Below are 18,716 nucleotides of genomic sequence, written 5' to 3'. Positions count from 1 at the left end.
TCTGCCATTCTGAAAAATATAAGAGAGAAGAGAGAGGTCAAAGTCAGTACACCCTACAACAAAGAAAACCCGAAAGAAAGAACCAAAAGACAACAAAAGTGGAAATGCAAAGGAAAGAGCAAACCCTCAGACAAACCTTAAAACCTCTGGAAAGAGCGATAAACAGGAAAGCTCAATACGTATCAAAGATCCACAAACTCCCTTGGGAAAAAATAAGATTAGCCAAGAGAAGAGTAACCAGAAGCAAACCAAAAAGAATCCTGAAAAGATAAAAACAGGAAACAGTAACAAAACAGAAGAAACTGTAGCAATTACAAAAGCAAGTATCGGTCTGCAAACCGAGGATGAGGTAGAGGCGAGCAACAGTTCAAGGACAAAAACAGAGGTGAATACTTTGAAAGATCAATCCAAGCTAGGGAAACCACAAACTAGGAAAGATCTGGACGGTTCCCCTCAAAAAAACCTTACAACAAAGGCAATAAAATGCACCCTGATCTTTCTGAAAAAAGACTTTCAACCGGAAAAGAAGAACAATTGCGCGAACATCACCAAAGTACAGCACGAAAATATTGCTCCCATCTTCGAAATCAAGAAACAGAAGATTGGCAAGGACCTCAGTGCATCATTGTTGATCCCAACTTCCGTCACAGCCGTGAAGGAAATAAAACTTCCCATAACAAATGAAGACAAAGCTCAAAATGGTGAATGGAAATCAGTCAAATGAAATAGCCCAAGAAATCAATAAGATGCCCGTTTAATAACACAGATACCATCTAAAACCAGTGAATATCAAACAAAATAAGTTAAAAAATCATATCATCCAAAGAGTCTGGCTGAGATTGCGTTCCAATCTGGGGCATCATAAATCACTGAGTCGTGCAGTAATACTGGGCATAATGAAGAAAGTGATCAGAAGATGTAGAGAGCGTTACATTTCCAATGTCTCAAGACCCCTTTCTGGTTGAACTGATACTTACCTCTGAGAACGCAAATAATGCTATGTTACAGGAGTCTGTGGAGCTTGAATCTTATGGCCTGGAGGTCTCGTGTAACGACACAAAAACACTACCATCAACCATCAGAATACCCCAATACTAAAAAACAATGGAAGGGAAAATCCAAATGAATTGCACCTGCTGAAAGGGGGGGAAGCACAGAGATGGAATCAAACATTAAAGAAAACACCCTTACGCTTCTTCCAGAGATTCTCTCGCAAGTATTGCAGAAGCTAGGATTGGGAACGCAGCAACTTTAGAAAAGATGATTTAAATGTGTTCAGTTGGAATTCGCGGGGTTCCAGTTCTATAAGAGCAAAAGAAATGCGGGCACATCTTTTCAACCAGGGTGATGCTGTTCTACTACAAGAAACTTGGTTGGTGAACCCTTTAAATATTGAAGGGTACACAGTTCTTTGCTTACCAGCATCGCAAAAATCATTAGGACGACCGTCAGGGGGTCTGCTCATAGCCCTCAAGAATCACATCGTAGTAGAAATCTGGAAAAATCCCCTAGGTATTCACGCATGTAGAGCAGAAATAAGTCTACTAGAGAAACCCTCAATTTGGGTTTTAATAAACATATACTGGAACCCCGCCAGCTCAAAGCTGGACACTTTCCTAGACGATCTGGGCTTATTACTGGAAGCAGTGAAAGTGAACTCAGCCTCTAGCAACATCATTTTGGCAGGAGATTTTAATACTAACTGCATATATCCACAAAAAGGAGAGGCATATCACTTGAATGCTGGGAAGATAAGTAGGGGAAGAATGTGGCAGGAATTCATGGAACGATGGGACCTCAGAATGGTCAATAACAAACAAGAGGGAGAGCAAGGTACATATAAAACTTGGCGTGGAGGGAAATCATCCTCAGCTTTAGACTTCATTTTTGTATCTAGGAAATTGCATGCATCATCATCCCTTCTTGTTTTAAAACGGGAAGGAGGCAGTGATCACAGCAGACTCGAGCTTTCGTTCCAAAAAATTTTAGGAACAAAAATGGAAAGAGAAACTCAGAATTTAGATGGGAAAAAAGGGAAAATCAGAGTCATGAAATACAAAGATGGGGATTTAAACTCAACAAGCGGCTAAAAGAGGTTCCTGGGTATATCTGGAAACTGGAATGTGACCCACTGAGGTTTACCAAATTTCTCTGGGCACCACTAGCACCCGGAGATTTAGCGGTGAGAGATAAACAAAAACATCTCCATGCCTTCGATGAACCAACGCAAAGGAGAAAAAGAGCACAGGAAAGCCCTGCGAGACATCAAGGAAATAGGGTATCCAGCAGAACAATTGAGAATAGAAATAAAAAAAGAAAACCAACTATAAATCTTGGTCAATCACACAAAGGGAAATCCGGATGCAAACAGATGGGGAACATGTACTCAACATACTAAGAGAAGATCACAACAAAAGCTTCTTGGAAACAATGAACCAATTCGAGGGGGGAAGCAGGAAATTCTCTGTGCAACTTAGTGTCTGAAGATGGATGGGTCGAATATTTAACAGTAACAGAGATCTACAAGAGCCACAGTACCTGTCACTTTACGACCAAACCAGACATACCCTGGACAACTCAATTTTAATGAGGACATTTATGAATTCATAATTAATTCCTCGACATCTAAAGCTTCAGGATTGAATGGCCTGACTTATCAGGCACTCAAACGTGAACCGGTACTATGGTCGAAACTATCTGGTCTCTTTGAGGAAATCCTTAAGAAACTGACATTTACAACTTCTTGGAAAACGGCTTTGGTAATACCCTTTTTCGTCGGACAGCAGCAAATTACAGACCAATAGCGCTGCTCGACCTTGAAAGTAAATTATTTATGAAACTCCTATTAAGTCACGTTTCAAAATGGGTAGAAGAGTCTGACATCTTATCACGTTTTCAAACAGGATTCTGCAAGGAACATTCGACATCTGTAAATGGTCTGATCCTAAACCTCCTGAACGAACAAACAGAAAAAAAAACGCCCCCACTGTATGGAGCTTGGATCGACCTATCGAAAACTTTCGATCAAGTAGAACGAGCTCTACTCTGGCAAAAATTGCGAAGGTGGGGATTGCCAGAAACATTGTCCATCTTGGTGGAATTGCACAGAGAAACAAGCTTAAGAGTTCGCTTGATGCAATGGGCCACCTCTCAAAACTAATAGAGGTTAACAGGGGGGTCAGACAAGGGTGCCTAGAAGCGCCTCTTTTTTTCAATTTGTTCTTGGCAGACATGGGGCCTTTCTTAGAACCGGCTGCAATGGCCAGTCCTACCATAAATGGGAGAAAGATCTGTTGGCTGGCCTACGCAGACGACATAGTACTTCTTGACAGACACCGATCGGTCTGCAACATCTGCTAACGAAATTGAACGAGTGTGTTGGGATAAATAAACCAACAATCAACCCTGCTAAGTCAAACATACTCATTTTCAAACATCCTCTGTCAAAAACTAAATACAAAAATTGGAACCTGGGGGGTGAATGTATAAGAATCGTAGAAACCATAAATTATTTGGGCTATAATGTACATGCCCATCCAACTCAATATAAGGCAGAATTTGAGGTTATGGCCAAGATTACACAAGCTGCATCACAAATGATTAAATTGAACTACAAATTATGTAAATTTTCCATCCTTCCGCTAGTGAAGTACTATCTAGCAAAAGTGGTCCCAGTGATACTATATGGCCTGGAAGCCAAACCAGGGCTCTGGACAGCAAACTGGGAAAGCTTCGAGGGTCGATTATGGAACAGGGCCCTGGGACTTCCCAAGTTGTACATCTTTAAGAAGTCTGAGATTCGAGCTGGGCCTAAAGTCGTTCAAGTGTATGGCAGAATGGAAACTTATTTCCCCGTTTCGAGAAATAATTACAGGTAAAGACACCTCACTATACGGAGATCTTAGGTCTCAGAGGCTGCAGGGCAAATCATCCCTTCTGATCTCACTTGGGGAAAGGGTAACAAAGGCACTCATAAGAATATATCTTGATGAGGATACTCTGGTCCTAAAGCCACTCAAAATCAAAAGAAAACTAGAACTTTTAGAGTGAATCGAAATAGAGAAAGTAAGATCAGATCCAATCCAAAGTGTGTTCTTGAGGGGGGGAAAAGGAACTTGGGTGTCTTTCACACTACCTAATGAAATTCCCAAATAGAAAGCTGCGCTCAAATTTCCTCAGAATGAGACTAAATCTTGTCAATTGCGGGGTGGTTTTGGAAAAGCATAACCAAGGGTATAAGGCAAAAAAACTCTGTTCGATTTGCATAAACCCTGCCAAACAAACATTAAGGCATTTATTAATGGACTGTGAAAGCTCATGGACATATCGGTCAAGGCTCTTCAGGAACTTTGTGCGCAGAGAGGAGAATATTATATCAGACTTTTTGTGGGTCAGACTTATATCTGGCACCAACGCCGCGCTGATGTTAGCAGCCATCCAGGTGTTAAACAATTGCGAAATAACCATTTAATAATAAGCAAAATAATCCACCAAAAACATTGCGCACACAGATTGAATGTGGAAAAGATCACATCCAAAAGAACAAATGCACAGAAAAATTGGCAGGGTTGGCAAAAAGGGAAAAACAATGTTTTATTTTGTAGATAAAAATGTGTATATGTGTTAAGAAATTTATGTAACATGTTTTTTTTATCTGGTTCTTTTTTTGTAAAGGCTTATCGAGCCAAACAAAAAAAAAAAGATTAAAAAAAAGAAAAATATATGTAAAGTCTTACTTTCCTTAGAAACTGTTCTGCCATTCTAACAGAAAGTAGATGTCAGGTTAAGTTACTCACCTGTGAATTGGTTGTGCCTCTTTCCAAAAAGTATTGCTGTTGGTTCCATTTCACTATTCCTGTTAGGATAATGTACGAGTGTCCCCAATTGGGTTTTGCTTCCCCTGACTTGCTGTTAGCCTGTCCTAAGTCGGCTTGAGGTTATGCTGATCCTGAATTGCTGATAGCGCCTTTTAAAAGTATATAGGTTTTATTTACCCTGAGGTAGCGGTGTGCCATCCTAAAATAAGTTTAGAGTTATTGCTAACCTTAGCGAGTGTTCCACTGAGCTGAAAAACAGCCAGTGATTGTATTTTACACCATAAGGTCCAACTCCCCTAGTATAACTGTGTGTTATCCTGAATCAGAGTTATAGGTTTTTTACCGTTCCCTATTCAAAAAAGTATACTGTCCAGTTGATTTATTATGTGATTTCTTGCCGAGTGTCACAGTACAACCACCAGGGTCCACTACCTTTGTATTACTGAAGGCGATCTAAAAGTAACTATTGTTTTTTTACCCACCCCCCCTGAATAGGTGTGACCAATGCTAAATGTGTATGATAAGGCTTGACGTTCCTAGAACTCGTTGGGTATTCTATATAAGGTCTTATCACGGTGTGTTTTTATAAATGTGTTTATGACTATGACCAGTAATTACCAAGTCTTAACTTGGCCTATATGTATTTAAAATAAACCTTTATTCTTGTATAATAATTCTGGTTGTCAGTGTTCCTATTGAATCATTGGTGTACTAAAGGTTCAGTGTACCATCCTATATCTCTCTATCTTCTATCTCTCTATATATATATATATATATATATATATATATATATATATATATATATATATATATATATATATATATATATATATATATATATATATATATATATATATCAATACCATATACACAGGTGGTACAGCCTTATACTAAGAGTAGAGTCTTAATGTCTCAGTTTAATGGTTTTACCAAGCCCTTAGTTGGACCTCAGAAAAACTGTCCTAACACCCCTTGCACCAGCTGACTCGCTAGACTATGCCCACCCTCTCCTCCGCACCACCCGGCACAGCTGTACCCCTCCTCTGTGCCCCTCTGTATTCTACCCGCCGCAGTATATCTGTTCTGTTACCTCTGAAAAACGCTCTGTTATGCATCTGTACCATTGTATACCTCTAAAGCGTTCCATTGCTTCTCAAAGCTAGGTCTGTGCTCTAATACAATAATAAAAGATGTACATTTTACCAAGCGGAGGGAATGCTCAAGTGCATGGTGTATCTTAGGTGGAAGCACAACATACCAAACAAAATGGACATGCTTAAAAAAAAAACACATTCTAGTTTTGGTGAAGAAGAGTAAGGCTTCTAGGGAGGACCTTCTTTGAATTCGATATGGAGGTTACCGACTAGAAAAGATAATGGGCCACACTCCAAACAATTTCAGAAACCAACTCCGAAAAACTGTACACAGAGTACAATAGAATAACGTTGTACTTACCCAAGTTTAAGCATGTTGATCATATCAAAGTTGACAACATCAAAAACCTTCATTGCCTGGTCATCCCCAACAGAACAAAATAATGCTCCTTCAGAACTAACTGCAATGCACTCAACAACTCCTGCAATAACAAAAAGATTCAGTAAAACTTGGCACCAGTATTAATCCTAAATCACAAAGGAAGCCTTTGCAAAAACAGTGCATCTGAACTATGATAAGGAGTGATTTTAAGCTTAACACAGGCCAAAGAGATTTCATTAAGGATTTGGTCAGAATATTATAATCTGAATGATTGTCTATGTCCTCCACTGTCCATGTGATGTACTGGTAGTTTTTGGACAAAATAAGCTTGAAGATTTGTTTTACCTTGATGGATCACATTTTCAAGTGGCAGAAAAGCTGACATGAGAACTGATTTAATAAAAGCAGCTGCTTAAGAGTTGGCACATTTTAACACTTACCAGTTTAAATTCTGGTGAACACTATCAAGAGCAAGACTTTTTACATTTTCAATTCTTGATCTTATAATACCTTTTCCTCAGTATGCACTTCCAAGAGGAGAATTAGCCACTGAGTTTTGTTTCTTTTTTTTTTTTAAACTTTATTTATTCGACTTGACAACACACAGAATAAAAGATCAGAGGCGCAACAAGGCATCAATATACAGTTATACCAAGAGACATTTACAGTAGCATTTGGATTCCAATACAGAACACATGGGAAGATGGTTCAGGATACACTGCGATCAGGGTTAGCGAGAGGGGTCAACCCGGAGGAGGGGCCATTAAGGGGATTAGGAGAGAGGAGCGCAGTCAGAGTCTGAGTTAGGGGATAGGGCGGACAGGTAGTTACGAAAGGGACGCCAAATGTCCCTAGGTCTGGAATGTGAATGTTGTAACGCCCCCCAGGTTTCCTCCGTGGCAAGTGCCCAGGTGACTGCCCTAAGCCACTGCGCAGTCGTGGGTGGATTACGGTGAAGCCAGCACAGTAGTATACAGCGCACTGCCAGCACCAGACATAGACCTGCCAATTTCCTAGAGTCCCGATACAGCCCAGGTAGCTTGTGGAAAAGGCAGCGTACAGGAGAGGGGTTTATGGTGTGGTCAGACATTATGGAGCATATCTCTCGCCAGTATTGCGTCAGGTTTGGGCAGTGCCAGATCATGTGTATGTAGGTAGCTTGGTCCGCACCACATCTATGGCAGTTCGGCGAATGTTCATGAAACATGCGATGTAGTTTAGTAGGTGTGTGGTGGCATCTGTCCAGAACCTTAAATTGCAGTAGTTTAAACGTAGAATTATAGGAAACCTCCTGGGTGCGGGCGCACATACGGGCACAGCGCTCTTCAGTAATCTCGACTCCGAGATCCTCCTCCCATTTAAGTGTAAGTTTAGTAAAAGGGGGGGCGGCACTGGTCTGTAGTAGGTTGTAGAGCCTTGATACCTTACCCCTAAAGGAATCAACAGAGCAGAGTTCTGCGATTATGGGATCGTCTGGTGGAATACTAGGGGAGTCGGGGTATCTGGCTTTAAGGTTCTTGCGAAGCGAGGAGTATTGTAGCCAAGCTGATGGTTTACGCTTAAGGGAGCTAGGGAGGTCAGACCACTCAAGGAAGTTGCCCTGTATAAAGGCATTTCGTAGTGACAAGAGAACCGCCTCCGACCGCCGGGACAATGGACTGAGGAATATACGGAACATCAGGGAAGAAATTCCAGAGCAGGAGGTCCCCATGGAACGGGTGGGGGTGTGGCGACCATTGCCCATATTTTTGGTGAGTGCCGGGAAGTGCTAACAACGGGGTCTGCCGAGTCAGGATCAGGGGGAACGGGCTTAAGGATAATGGATCCAATCGCACGCACGCAGACCTTCAATTTCTCAAGGTGGACGTGTGTGTGGGGGAGGGGGGACACTTGGTGAAGAACCAATAGGATGCAAATTGGGATTGGGCGACTGCCCAGTACCTGAGGAAGTCGGTGGCGCCGAACCCACCTAGCTCCTTAGGGGCGGAGAGTGTAGTTTGAGGCGGACTGCACCAGAATGCCAGAGAAAGGTGTGTGTTATGCCGTGTAGGGTCTTAAAGAATTCATTGCTCGGTCATAGTGGGAGATTGGTAAATCGGTATGAGAGTTGCGGCAGCATTACCATTTTGAGTAGACTGATTCTGCCAGCTAGGGAGATGGGAAGTCTAGTCCAACTAGCGGTTTTTATGGCCAGGTTAGTAAGGTAATTTTGATAATTGTCAGTACGCAACTTATCTGTATGTCGGGAGACCAGCACCCCCAGGTACGTAAAGCTGGTTTGAGCCCAAGTAAAACCCAACAAGTCTGATGGGGGCTGCGTGGCGTCAGTCAGCGGGAATAGGGCCGATTTTCAATAGTTAACTCTCAGCCCAGAAATATGCCCAAATCGGGCTACATCTTGCAGGATCGGAGCTAGGTTGGTTTCGGGAGAGCGGATGTACAGGAGGGCATCGTCAGGCTGGTGTAGAGGAGCCTGATCCAGGCACGGAAGTTGGGGCCAAATTTACACCTCAAGGACTCTCCACAAATACTCCCAGGACAACGAGTCTAATGCTTTTTGCATGTCTAAGGTGGCCGCCACCGCCTGCGTATCGGGGCTTATCCTACTAATCACATTAAAGAGTCTTCTAAGGTTGAGGGACGTGGACCTACCAGGGACAAAACATGCCTGATCAGGGTGAATAATATGCGGCATAAGCGGAGCTAGACGATTAGCCAGCAGTTTAGCGTAAATTTTAACATCACAGTTTATTAACGAGAGGGGGCGGTAGGAACCACACTGGGTGGGGGGGTTTACCTGGTTTCAGGAGGACCGTCACCATAGCCTCGCGGAGGGATGGGGGAGTATACCTGTGTCGCATGCCTCCTCCAAGAGAGCCAATAATTGAGGGGCCAGGATGGATTTGTAGCGTTTGTAGAAGTCCATGGGGAGATCATCAGGGCCGGGGGCCTTCGCAGCCGCTAGTGACTCGATGGCCTCTGTCAGCTCTTCAGTGGTGAAGGGGGCTTCCAGGGAAGCGGAGGCGTCAGCAGACAGGACCGAGAGAGGGAGGCTATCCAGGTAAGAGTCGATTTCCGAAACGTGGGGACCAATGGCCTTAGAGTATAGGGAGGTGTAAAATGTTAAGAACTCAGTATTGATATCTTGAGATGAGGTAGCCAGTGTACCATCAGTCCTTTCTATAGCTGGGATGTTAGGGGCTCCAAACTCGCGGCGTTATCAGCCTGGCAAGCATGCGACCCGGTCGCTCACCCTCCCCGTATCGTCTAGCCGCGTGAGGGCTATCTAGGAATTTTACTTCTCGCTCCGCAAGTCTGCGGAATTCCTCGAGCTCTGAGCCCAATGAAGCCAGTGTGTCGGGGGAGTGGCCCTGGGCATATTGGGACTCTGGGTTAGCGAGGGATTATTCACACTCTGCTATTTCCCTCCGAATGTTTTTCAGGATGCCACACCCTTTAGCAATAGCAATGCCCCTGGTAAAGGCCTTCAATGATTCCCAGAGGGTAGCACGCGAGGGTACCAAATCTGTATTGAGTTCAAAGAACTCAATGGAGGATTCGAGTTCGGAGGCGAAAGTATGGTGAAGTAGAGCATGGGGGCTCATTTTCCACTTTCTCGTTTTTTCGAGGACGGGTCCCCAATTCAACGATACAAGCACCGGGGAGTGCCTCTGAAAGTGTCCTGGGGAGGATGGCCAAGTGGGACAGGGACCTAATAAGGATGTCTGATAAGAGCCATTTGTCAATCCTCAAATGCGAGTCATGGACAGAAGAATAGAAGGAATATGTGCGTGAATCAAGGTACATTAAGCACCAGGCGTCAACCACTGCCAGTCGGGGGAGAGTTGTAAGAATCGTGTAAGCTGCTTTTGTGAGCTGGCGGGGTCTAGAGCCAGATCTGTCTAGGTCTACGACTAATGTTGAAGTCGCCCCCCATATAATCGGGATCAGGGGGTGACTCTAGGACCGAGGCCAAGTGAAGGTAGAATTCGGGGTCGTCAATATTAGGGCCGTAAATATTGAGGATGGCTACCTCATGATTTTGCAGTTTGCCAATGACAAGCACATATCTCCTGAGGGGGTCTACTTGTGAATGGGAACAGCAAAATGTAAGGCTCCTGTGAATCAGGGCAAGAGTGCCTCGACTTTGGGTGGAGTAATTCGTATTGTACCTCTGGGGTCCCCATCGTTTAGCGAATCTCTCGCAATATTCCGAACGGGCGTGGGGTTCCTGGAGGCACAAGACCTGAACACCATGGCGCTCAGCAGAGAGTTGTATTTGCCGCATCTTCCTATAGTTGCCCAGACCCCTTACATTTCAGCTCATGAAGACCACATCATCAACCGCCATTAGTGTGGGAGGAATGTATGAGTGTTATCTTGTGTATGCGAGTTGGCCCATGTTCTATTGAACAGGTCATATGAGTTCCCTTGTTGCTAATTTTGTGATGTGTTAGTGTGTCATGTGTGGTCTCTCTGGCGGTTGCATTGTCTTTTTTTTACATAATCACCCACCCCTCCCACCCCCACCCACATCCCTCCCCCAACTTGAGGAATGAAACCCCAAAACCACCACAAACTTTTCGGCTTCTACGTCTGGGGGCCTGTTAGCTGGCCTAGCAGAGGTGCATCGGACTGGAGAGCATATAAGGAAATCACCACTACAGCTGAATTAAGAATATACCCATGGTACGTCCCAAGAACTGGTGGGTGAGTCAACAACGGTTACACTAACCGAGGAATGCATTCCTGTACGGACTGGAGGGGACCCCGCCTCATTGAGGCTTCAATCAGGACCCCAGTATCCTGCCCAGGATCTGGTGAAACTGTACCGAGAGCACAAGCGCTGGGGCAGCATTAAGGTGGCGGGAGTTGTTAAACACAATAGAGACATTTGACATAGGAGTATCAGTAAAATAGAAGATCAATTAAACAAGAAACAACAAACTGTAAAAAACAGAACCCAGAGTCGTTCTGCCCGGAACAGTCTAAATTGCGAGTAAGGCTAATTTCGGGCCATCGCTGGCACACGCTGAATTTAATGCAAATTAGCAACAGGCCGAGACCCCTACACGGCATCAGGAGGTCAGCCAGGTATATGTTCATCAAGAAACTTGGAAGCCTCCTCCGGGATCAAGAAAAAAAAGGTTTTGTTAGAGTGTTCGACCCTTAACTTCGCGGAGAAAAGCATGGAGTATTTAACTCCCAAGTCTCGGAGCCTCTTCTTCACGGCAACAAAAGTTTGACGCTCTCGCTGCACCGCCACCGAGTAGTCAGGGTAAAGGTGGATCCTGGAGGATCCCAGAAGGAGCTCTCCCTTGACTCTGGCCGCACGTAATAGGACATCCCGGTCCCGCAAGTTCAAGATCCTGGCAACAATGGGTCGAGGTGGAGCACCAGGTCTGGGTTTTGTGGACAAGGATCGGTGTGCTCTCTCAATTGCAAATTGCGGAGAAAGTTTAGGGTTATCCAGGAGTGACATGAGGATGCGCTCCACGTAGTTCTCCATGGGCTCCATGATATTGTCTTCGGGTACTCCGACGATAAGTAGGTTGTTCCATCTTGAACGGGATTCGAGATCATCATTTTTCTTCTTGACCACGGACACCTGGTTGGTAAGTGTGGAGACTGCCGCACGGAGAGAGCCAAGGTCATCCTCGGTTGCCCCCACTCTAGTTTCAAGTTTGGCAACTCGACCGTCTGTTTTTTCGATGTGGGCTTTAATAGAAGAGATGGTCCTGTTCATATCGTCCAATTTGGAGTGGAGTGTAGTGAACCCATCTCGAATGTATTCCAACATCTTTTGTGAGTCGTCTGAGGGCAAGGGGGCCGAAGTGGAGGCTGCCTCATCAGGGGCATCCGGCGCCGACCTGGATGGCGTTTTAGCGAACATGTTTAAAGAACTTTGCTTTTTACTAGCGCCGGTTCCCTTAGTCATGGCGAGGGCCGGTGCGGGGTCCCAGAGGCAGGGAGAGTGCAGGTGATTAGCAACGGAGCTACAGCAGTTGGCCCAGGGATATATGATATGATATGGCATTTGTAATGCGCCTATACACAAGTGTTTCAAGCGCGACGAGGCAGGGAGGGGGGAACAAGGGGAAGACAGACAACGATCCTACTAGGCCAGGTGTCATTCAGATTGCGCAAGTGCAGGGGTAGTGGGAAGGGAGAAAGTGCATGGGGAAGGGGAGGGGGGGAAGTGCAGTACAAGTTAAGTAGAATAACATAAATAAAGGGCCAGCTAGTGGCAAGTGCAAGGTAAGTGCAGACAAAAGCTGGGAACGGGGGCTGTAGGGATACAGGGACAGTCCCGCAGTGCAGGGGTTGCCAGGGAGGCAGTGCAAGTGGAGAGTGGCTGGGCCCAGGACCGAGGTCGGTGAGAGTGGCCCAGTTGCAGATTCAGCGAAGAATTAGCAGGGGAGAGGGAGAGAGAAAGCAGAAGCAAAGAGGAAGGTTTTGAGGTGCTTCCGTAACCGGAGATGGTTCTCCTCAAGTTTCAGGGAGGCAGAAAGGCTGTTCCAGAGGGAGGCCCCTGCCGCGGAGAGAGAGATCTAACCCCAGCTCGTTGCTTCGAGAAGCGGCTGACCCTGAGGGAGTTGGAGACGGGCCCCCCTACCTGCCACGAGTCTCCGATGATGCAGATCGAGGGGTGGTGTAGGAACAGGCAGAGAAGAGCAGGCAAGCTGCCGTCCACACGGAGAGTACCGCAGCCGCGAGGAACAGCAGCGGCGATCGGACCAGAGTGCAGGGCCACCAGGATCGGGAGGCCTCCGTTTCCAGGAGGGGGCAGTTCTCGGGAGCGGCGACCAGGAGGCCAGTGGTCGTGAGAGAGGGGAAGTGTAGGGGAGCACAGCGTGGTCCCTGCCAGGTACTTGTTGCCTGGCGCCCGCAAGGCCGAGATGCCCCTCCCCCATAAGGCCGTCAGAGCCGGGGAGCTGGGTGTCGAGGAGGCGCCGCACGCAGCGAAGCTGCGGCAGGGGGCGAGTCAGGTGTCCAAACTCGTGGCAGCTGCCGCGGGGCTCACAGGGGGTCCCCCGACCCGGGAGTTGGTGAGCACTTTGCGTGCAGGCTTAGACGGAAGCCACAGCTCCTGGGGAGTAGTCCGCGGAAGCTGTAAGGTATAGATAAAGGATTTGCGCTCTTGAGGTCCAGAGCCCAAAACTCAGGCAGCCATCTTGTTTCGGCGCAACAGCGCCCCCTTGTTTCTTTTTCTAACAAAACACCCAAAAAGGAACAAAGAGATTAAATTTCAGCAATGTTTACACAGCTCTGCAAAACCACCCACCAAACAAAAATGTTGCATCAACCATGGGTTACGATGAAACTTCAACTTTGAGACATCCTATGAGCTTGCTAAGAAAGAACATGAAACTTGAGGAAGTTCAAGGGGATTTTTCAACCAAAATGTCCTTGTATATAAACAAAAACGGTTTTTATTAGCAAAACACAGCAGCACGCCCATTGACATCTTCAATAGAACAGGATACACAGCGAAAACTATAAGCTACCCCACCAAACACATTTAACCCCCCCAACTTTATCCCCATGCCCACCCTAACCCCATTATTCTCCTACCCCCCTCTAACAGGATCACTGGCATCTAGTTAAAATCTCACCCTTGAGTACTCCACTCCACACCACACTTCGGGCCATCTTTTTCCCCCATATCTTCTCATCCTTGTTGGGGCATGCACTGTTCTTGTATACCAAATTTTCAAGGCCCATACATCTGTCCATCCAAACCTCCCATGCGTGCGCCGAGGGGATATCCCCACTGGCCCATTTCATTGCTACCTCCTTTTTGCCAGTGGCAAGGACACGCCTGCCAGGGTCTTTCACAGTAGTGTAAAAGCTGAATCCCCCAAACTCAAAATAGGCACACCGTGTGGTCCAATGCCACTACTACAACTGTATTCAACATTGTTAGCACTTCCTCCCAATAGGCCTGCCATTTTGGACAGGATCCAGACTATATGATAGAATGTCCCCAGCTCAACTTTGCATTTAGGGCAAATATATTGCTGTACCTTCTCCCCCTTCTGAACAGTGTCTGCGTGGTGTAGTATACTCTGTGCTGCACCCTGAATTGGATCGCCATCAGTCTTACATCTATAGGTATATCTTTAGCAGATTTCAGGGTGTGTTCCCAGGCCCCTTCATCTAAAGGGTCCAGGGACCAGATCGCTCTTCCAGTTTCCTTAAGTTTAAGCAGAGAATTTTACCCATACTGATAGCTATCCACCTATAGGCCTTCTGGTTTGACCTCAAACTTCTCTGTCAGCCTCAACAATGGTGATCCTTGGGGAAATCACTGGGTCTTCCCTAAAGCATGCCATAAGAGCAGGTCGTAGTTGTAAATATTGGTACAGCATCATTGTGCCCACCCCATGGGAGCTATGCATGTCTTAGAAGGCCACATCTTCTGAATTGACCACATCACCCACTGTCTGTACTCTTTTTTCAATCCAGTCCAGGTGTCCCGGCACAGCTGTGCTTTGACACCTTTGTCATGTCCATCAGGGTGTGTCAGACCTTGACGACCACAATCCCTGTTTGCGGGAACTAATTCTGGGCATCCTTCCGTAGAGTAGTGTCCAGGGGTCAAAGATCCCATCTTCCACCTGTCAAGATAGTCGGGTCGCCCTCTTCTAGGAAGAAAAAGTCATTCACTGCCACCAGTTGGATGGCCCAGAAATACTTCAGAGGTTCGATCCCCCTTTCTAGACCGAATTCATAAGAGCATCTAGGGCTATCCTATTGGTGGTGGAGCCCCACAACATTTGTCATAGCCCTCTAACAAGTTTGTCAAATTTCTCCTCTGGGAATCACACAAGGAGCTGCTTGCAGGATACAAGAATTTGGGAAACTCAATCATTTTAAAGAACACCACCGTGCCCAATAGCGAAAGTGGGTGTCCCGCCCACTTTCTGATGTCCTTTCCCTAACTCAATACCAACTAATCCCAATTTAAATGGAATAACTACTCCCCACGTCCTTGTACTCATGATACCCAAGTGTTTTAAATGGATCTCTTGTTGGTTATGGGCTCTGCCCGTGGCCTTAGTTTTCGCTGGTATGTTTGTAATATATGGATCCCTTCCCCAGCTGACCTTAAGGAGAGCTCCAAATGCATGAAGTAGTTCACCCGCCTTGGTATCGACATCTCCGGATTGCTAAATGTAGAGGAGGATGTCATCCGCCAACAGGGAAATCTCATCTATGTGGCCTCCCGGCCATTCAAAGCCTGTGAGCCGATCACTTGTCACCGCTTAAGCCAATGCTTCGATGAGGATGTAAAAAGGAGCATGGAACCGGGACATCCCCGTCAGGGCCGCCCTCTGAAGAGAGGGGCCCACGAGACACCCTCACCCCTGTTGCTGGAAACCCATAAAGTAATTTCACCCAATTAATAAATGCTGGGCCAGAGCCCAGTCTCGCTAGAATCACCCACAGGTGTTAGTAGGACTTTAGGAAAACTCGCCCAATACTAAGACTTTAGTAAGCTATCCCAGTGGTTTGTAGCTCCCCAACTCTTAGTATCAGTATGTACTAACTAACTCGGGACCTTGGTAGAGTGGCAGAGCAGTCAGGCTTAACTTAAGAGGAAGAGGCTAGCTGTAGGTAAGTACACTGAGCCCAGTTAGACATGTAATTTATATAAAATTATATATATTTACACCAGAATCACTTTCAATACCTCATACGTTTACACTAGAAAACTTCGATATACTTTAGAATATACTTCAAAGGATACTTTCACTTTTGCGTTTGTTCGCGGTTACATTTGTTGCAATGTTAGAAAGGGAAGAGACAAAGCTATTGTATAATCGGAAATTATGCGCACATGCGGTTCTTAGCAGATTTACGTTAAGACATTTACTATGCAAACCCATACAAAACAGTAACTTAAAGGAAGGAAAATGGTTAGAGCAACACTAGTCTGGTTAAAGGTTATAGAGAGGGTTTCTTTGCACAGCAAGGTTTTTAAGTCCAAAAACGCAACCCTAACTAAAGGCAGTTCAAAGAGGGCTCAAAGTCTTGACAAGCAGCAGAATACAAAGAGTTCCTGTGGATTTCTTCAAGTCTCTAGTCTTTTAGAAGCAGTAAGTTAATAACCAACGATGGAGACCCTATTAAGGACTCGAAGGGACACAAGCAGCAACTCGGGTCCGAGGCAAGAGGGTGTTATCCTGGACACCTCTGGGTGCACTCCAACGCTCTAGAGTGACTTTACGGATCCAGGTAAGTAATACCTTTTTCCCTAACGTACCTTAGGACTGAAGACGACCTTGTGGCTGGATTCTCTTAGAAGGGGCTGGACCCGATCTCCGGATTCCTTGGTCTGATGATGAAAGGCAGGACAATGGACGGGCTCTCAGTAGCAGTCTCGAGGGAGAACCTCTGCCACGGCTTTCAGCAACTTCTTAGTTCACTCTGGATTTGGTGTCTTTTCTGTAAAACACCAACAAAGGACACAAATCACTCCGTCGGTCGTATTCACTTCCTGCAGTCCACGCTCTGCTGAGGGGGACTGGGTGAGTTGAATCAGATCTCTGGAGTGCTTTGAGGGCACAGCAAAGATTTGGACAGGTTCAGCCTTTCCTTGACGATGCACTCGGAATGGGCAGCAGGTCTCCTGAGATTGCGGTTTCTTAGCTCTAGAAACTCACAGGACCTCAGGAGATGGGTCAAATCAAAGTTTGTCTTGGGATTTGTGGTTCCCACCAGTCAAAGGGAAGGAGTCGTCCCCTTCGGAGTTCCTGTCGCACAGAAAAGGGAGTCAGGAGAGCAGTGGTCGATTCACTGTCTTGCAAAGGGCCTGCAGGCGTCTCTGATCATCTTTTATTTATTTGCATTTATAAAGCGCTCACACAGCCCAGGGGCATCGAGGCGCTGTTACAGGAATAGACCTTAGTTGCATCACAAAGGGTGGGCGAACGGGTACATTGGCCTGCATACATGCATTATTTACAATATTCAGGAGAGTGGCTTGATTAAAATCGCGCTTCATTGCTTAGATAAGCGCGAGTGGTTCTCTCATATTAAAATGTGCAGGCTTGGATATTATGTTCAAATCCTTATAGGAGGCCGCAGGGTTACATTAGATCTGCGGTCATACATAGTCAATTTTAGATAAACAGTCTGGTTTTGATGGCCTTACGGAAGGCGAGATGCGAAGGTTCACTTCTGATGGAGTGGGGCAGTGAGTTCCAGTGTCTCGAGGCAATGACTGGGAAGCTAGCACCACTGCCTCTTGCACATTTGATTCTTTGGACCGGCAGTAGGTTGGCATATGAGGTTCTAATGGGTATTGCAGCTGGAGGCAGGAGGACTCAGTCGGAAAGGTAGGGAGGTGCGGCGGTTAAATCTGTGTGTGATGGCAAGTGTCTGGAACAGGAGCGCTTGTTGACTGGGTGTAGAGATATGTTCCTTTTTGGATATGCCGAGTGGTGCGCGGAGGGTGTTATTCTGAATGGTTTGTCTAGGTTTTTTGCTGAGGTTCCTGTATAGAGTACATTACAGTAGTCCAACCTTGAGCCTATGATGGCTCGCGCAATTGATAGACAGTTGGTGGTGGATAGGAACGGTCTGGTGGCACTGAGGAGTTTGGAGTAGTAAGCTGCAGAGGTAGCTATTGCGCTTACTTGTCTGGACATAGTTAGGTTAGTGTCTAAGTAGACTCAGAGTTTTGACTGACTGGGAGACTGGGATGGTGATGTGGTCGATGGTGAAAGCTTGGTATTTAGCGTCAAGGATGATGCGCGAGTCAGTGTGGGCTAGCAGAAGTAGTTCCGTCTTGTGCCCGTCCAGTCAAAGCCAGTTTTCGGCCATCCATGTGTGGATGGTGGCATAGATGGAGTAAAGGGTGATGGAATCATTCTCATAATTGTCAGAGAGAGGAATGAGGACTTGAGTATCGTCGTCATAATTAGTGTACATGATGCAGAGCGAGCCAAGTAGATAGAAAAGAGATAGTAAAGATGTTATACAATGTGGGCGATCGGTACGAGCCTTGCGGTACTCCAAAGAGGATGGCGTCTAGATTTGCAGCTGCTAGGTCTGAGAAGACACACATGACTCTTCCTTCAAGGAAGGAGGCAATTCAGGTGATTGCGTTCGGAGAGAAGAAGGCTGAGGAAGAGAGATTTTGACATAATAGATTGTGATCAACGAGGTCAAAATATATTGTTAAACGAGATATCATATCGTGCCTCCTTTATTGTATATATTGGCCTAAGCCCAGTCGCTCTACGAAGAAAACCGCGTAGCAAAGTTCCGATCTTAGATCGACTTAAACGCCATTTTAGGTCCGTCTGCCATTTTGATTTCCTCTCCAAAGTAGTTCTGTGTTCTAAAATGGTGGACAGTGTTTCCTGCTTGTAATTGAGCCGTCCTGCACTTTGTTCGTTAATGTCTAAACTG

The 18,716-nt window shown here is 45.8% G+C and overlaps 1 protein-coding gene across 2 annotated transcripts in view; it reads right to left on the bottom strand.

The window, feature by feature from the left end:
- Nucleotides 1–18,716, bottom strand: part of PPWD1 (peptidylprolyl isomerase domain and WD repeat containing 1) — a 537,697-nt gene that overhangs the window by 339,220 nt on the left and 179,761 nt on the right. For both annotated transcript variants that reach the window (XM_069627352.1, XM_069627353.1), the window contains one exon: nt 6,273–6,393. In XM_069627352.1, the coding sequence (XP_069483453.1) occupies nt 6,273–6,393 (121 nt within the window). Of the gene's footprint in view, nt 1–6,272; nt 6,394–18,716 lie in introns of those variants that run through there.

The sequence above is a fragment of the Ambystoma mexicanum genome, chromosome 6p (assembly GCF_040938575.1).
Source record: "Ambystoma mexicanum isolate Mex_15411 chromosome 6p, UKY_AmexF1_1, whole genome shotgun sequence".
Lineage (NCBI taxonomy): Eukaryota > Metazoa > Chordata > Amphibia > Caudata > Ambystomatidae > Ambystoma > Ambystoma mexicanum.
Note: the sequence above shows the minus strand (reverse complement) of the source record. Positions and strands in the feature narration are given on the sequence as shown.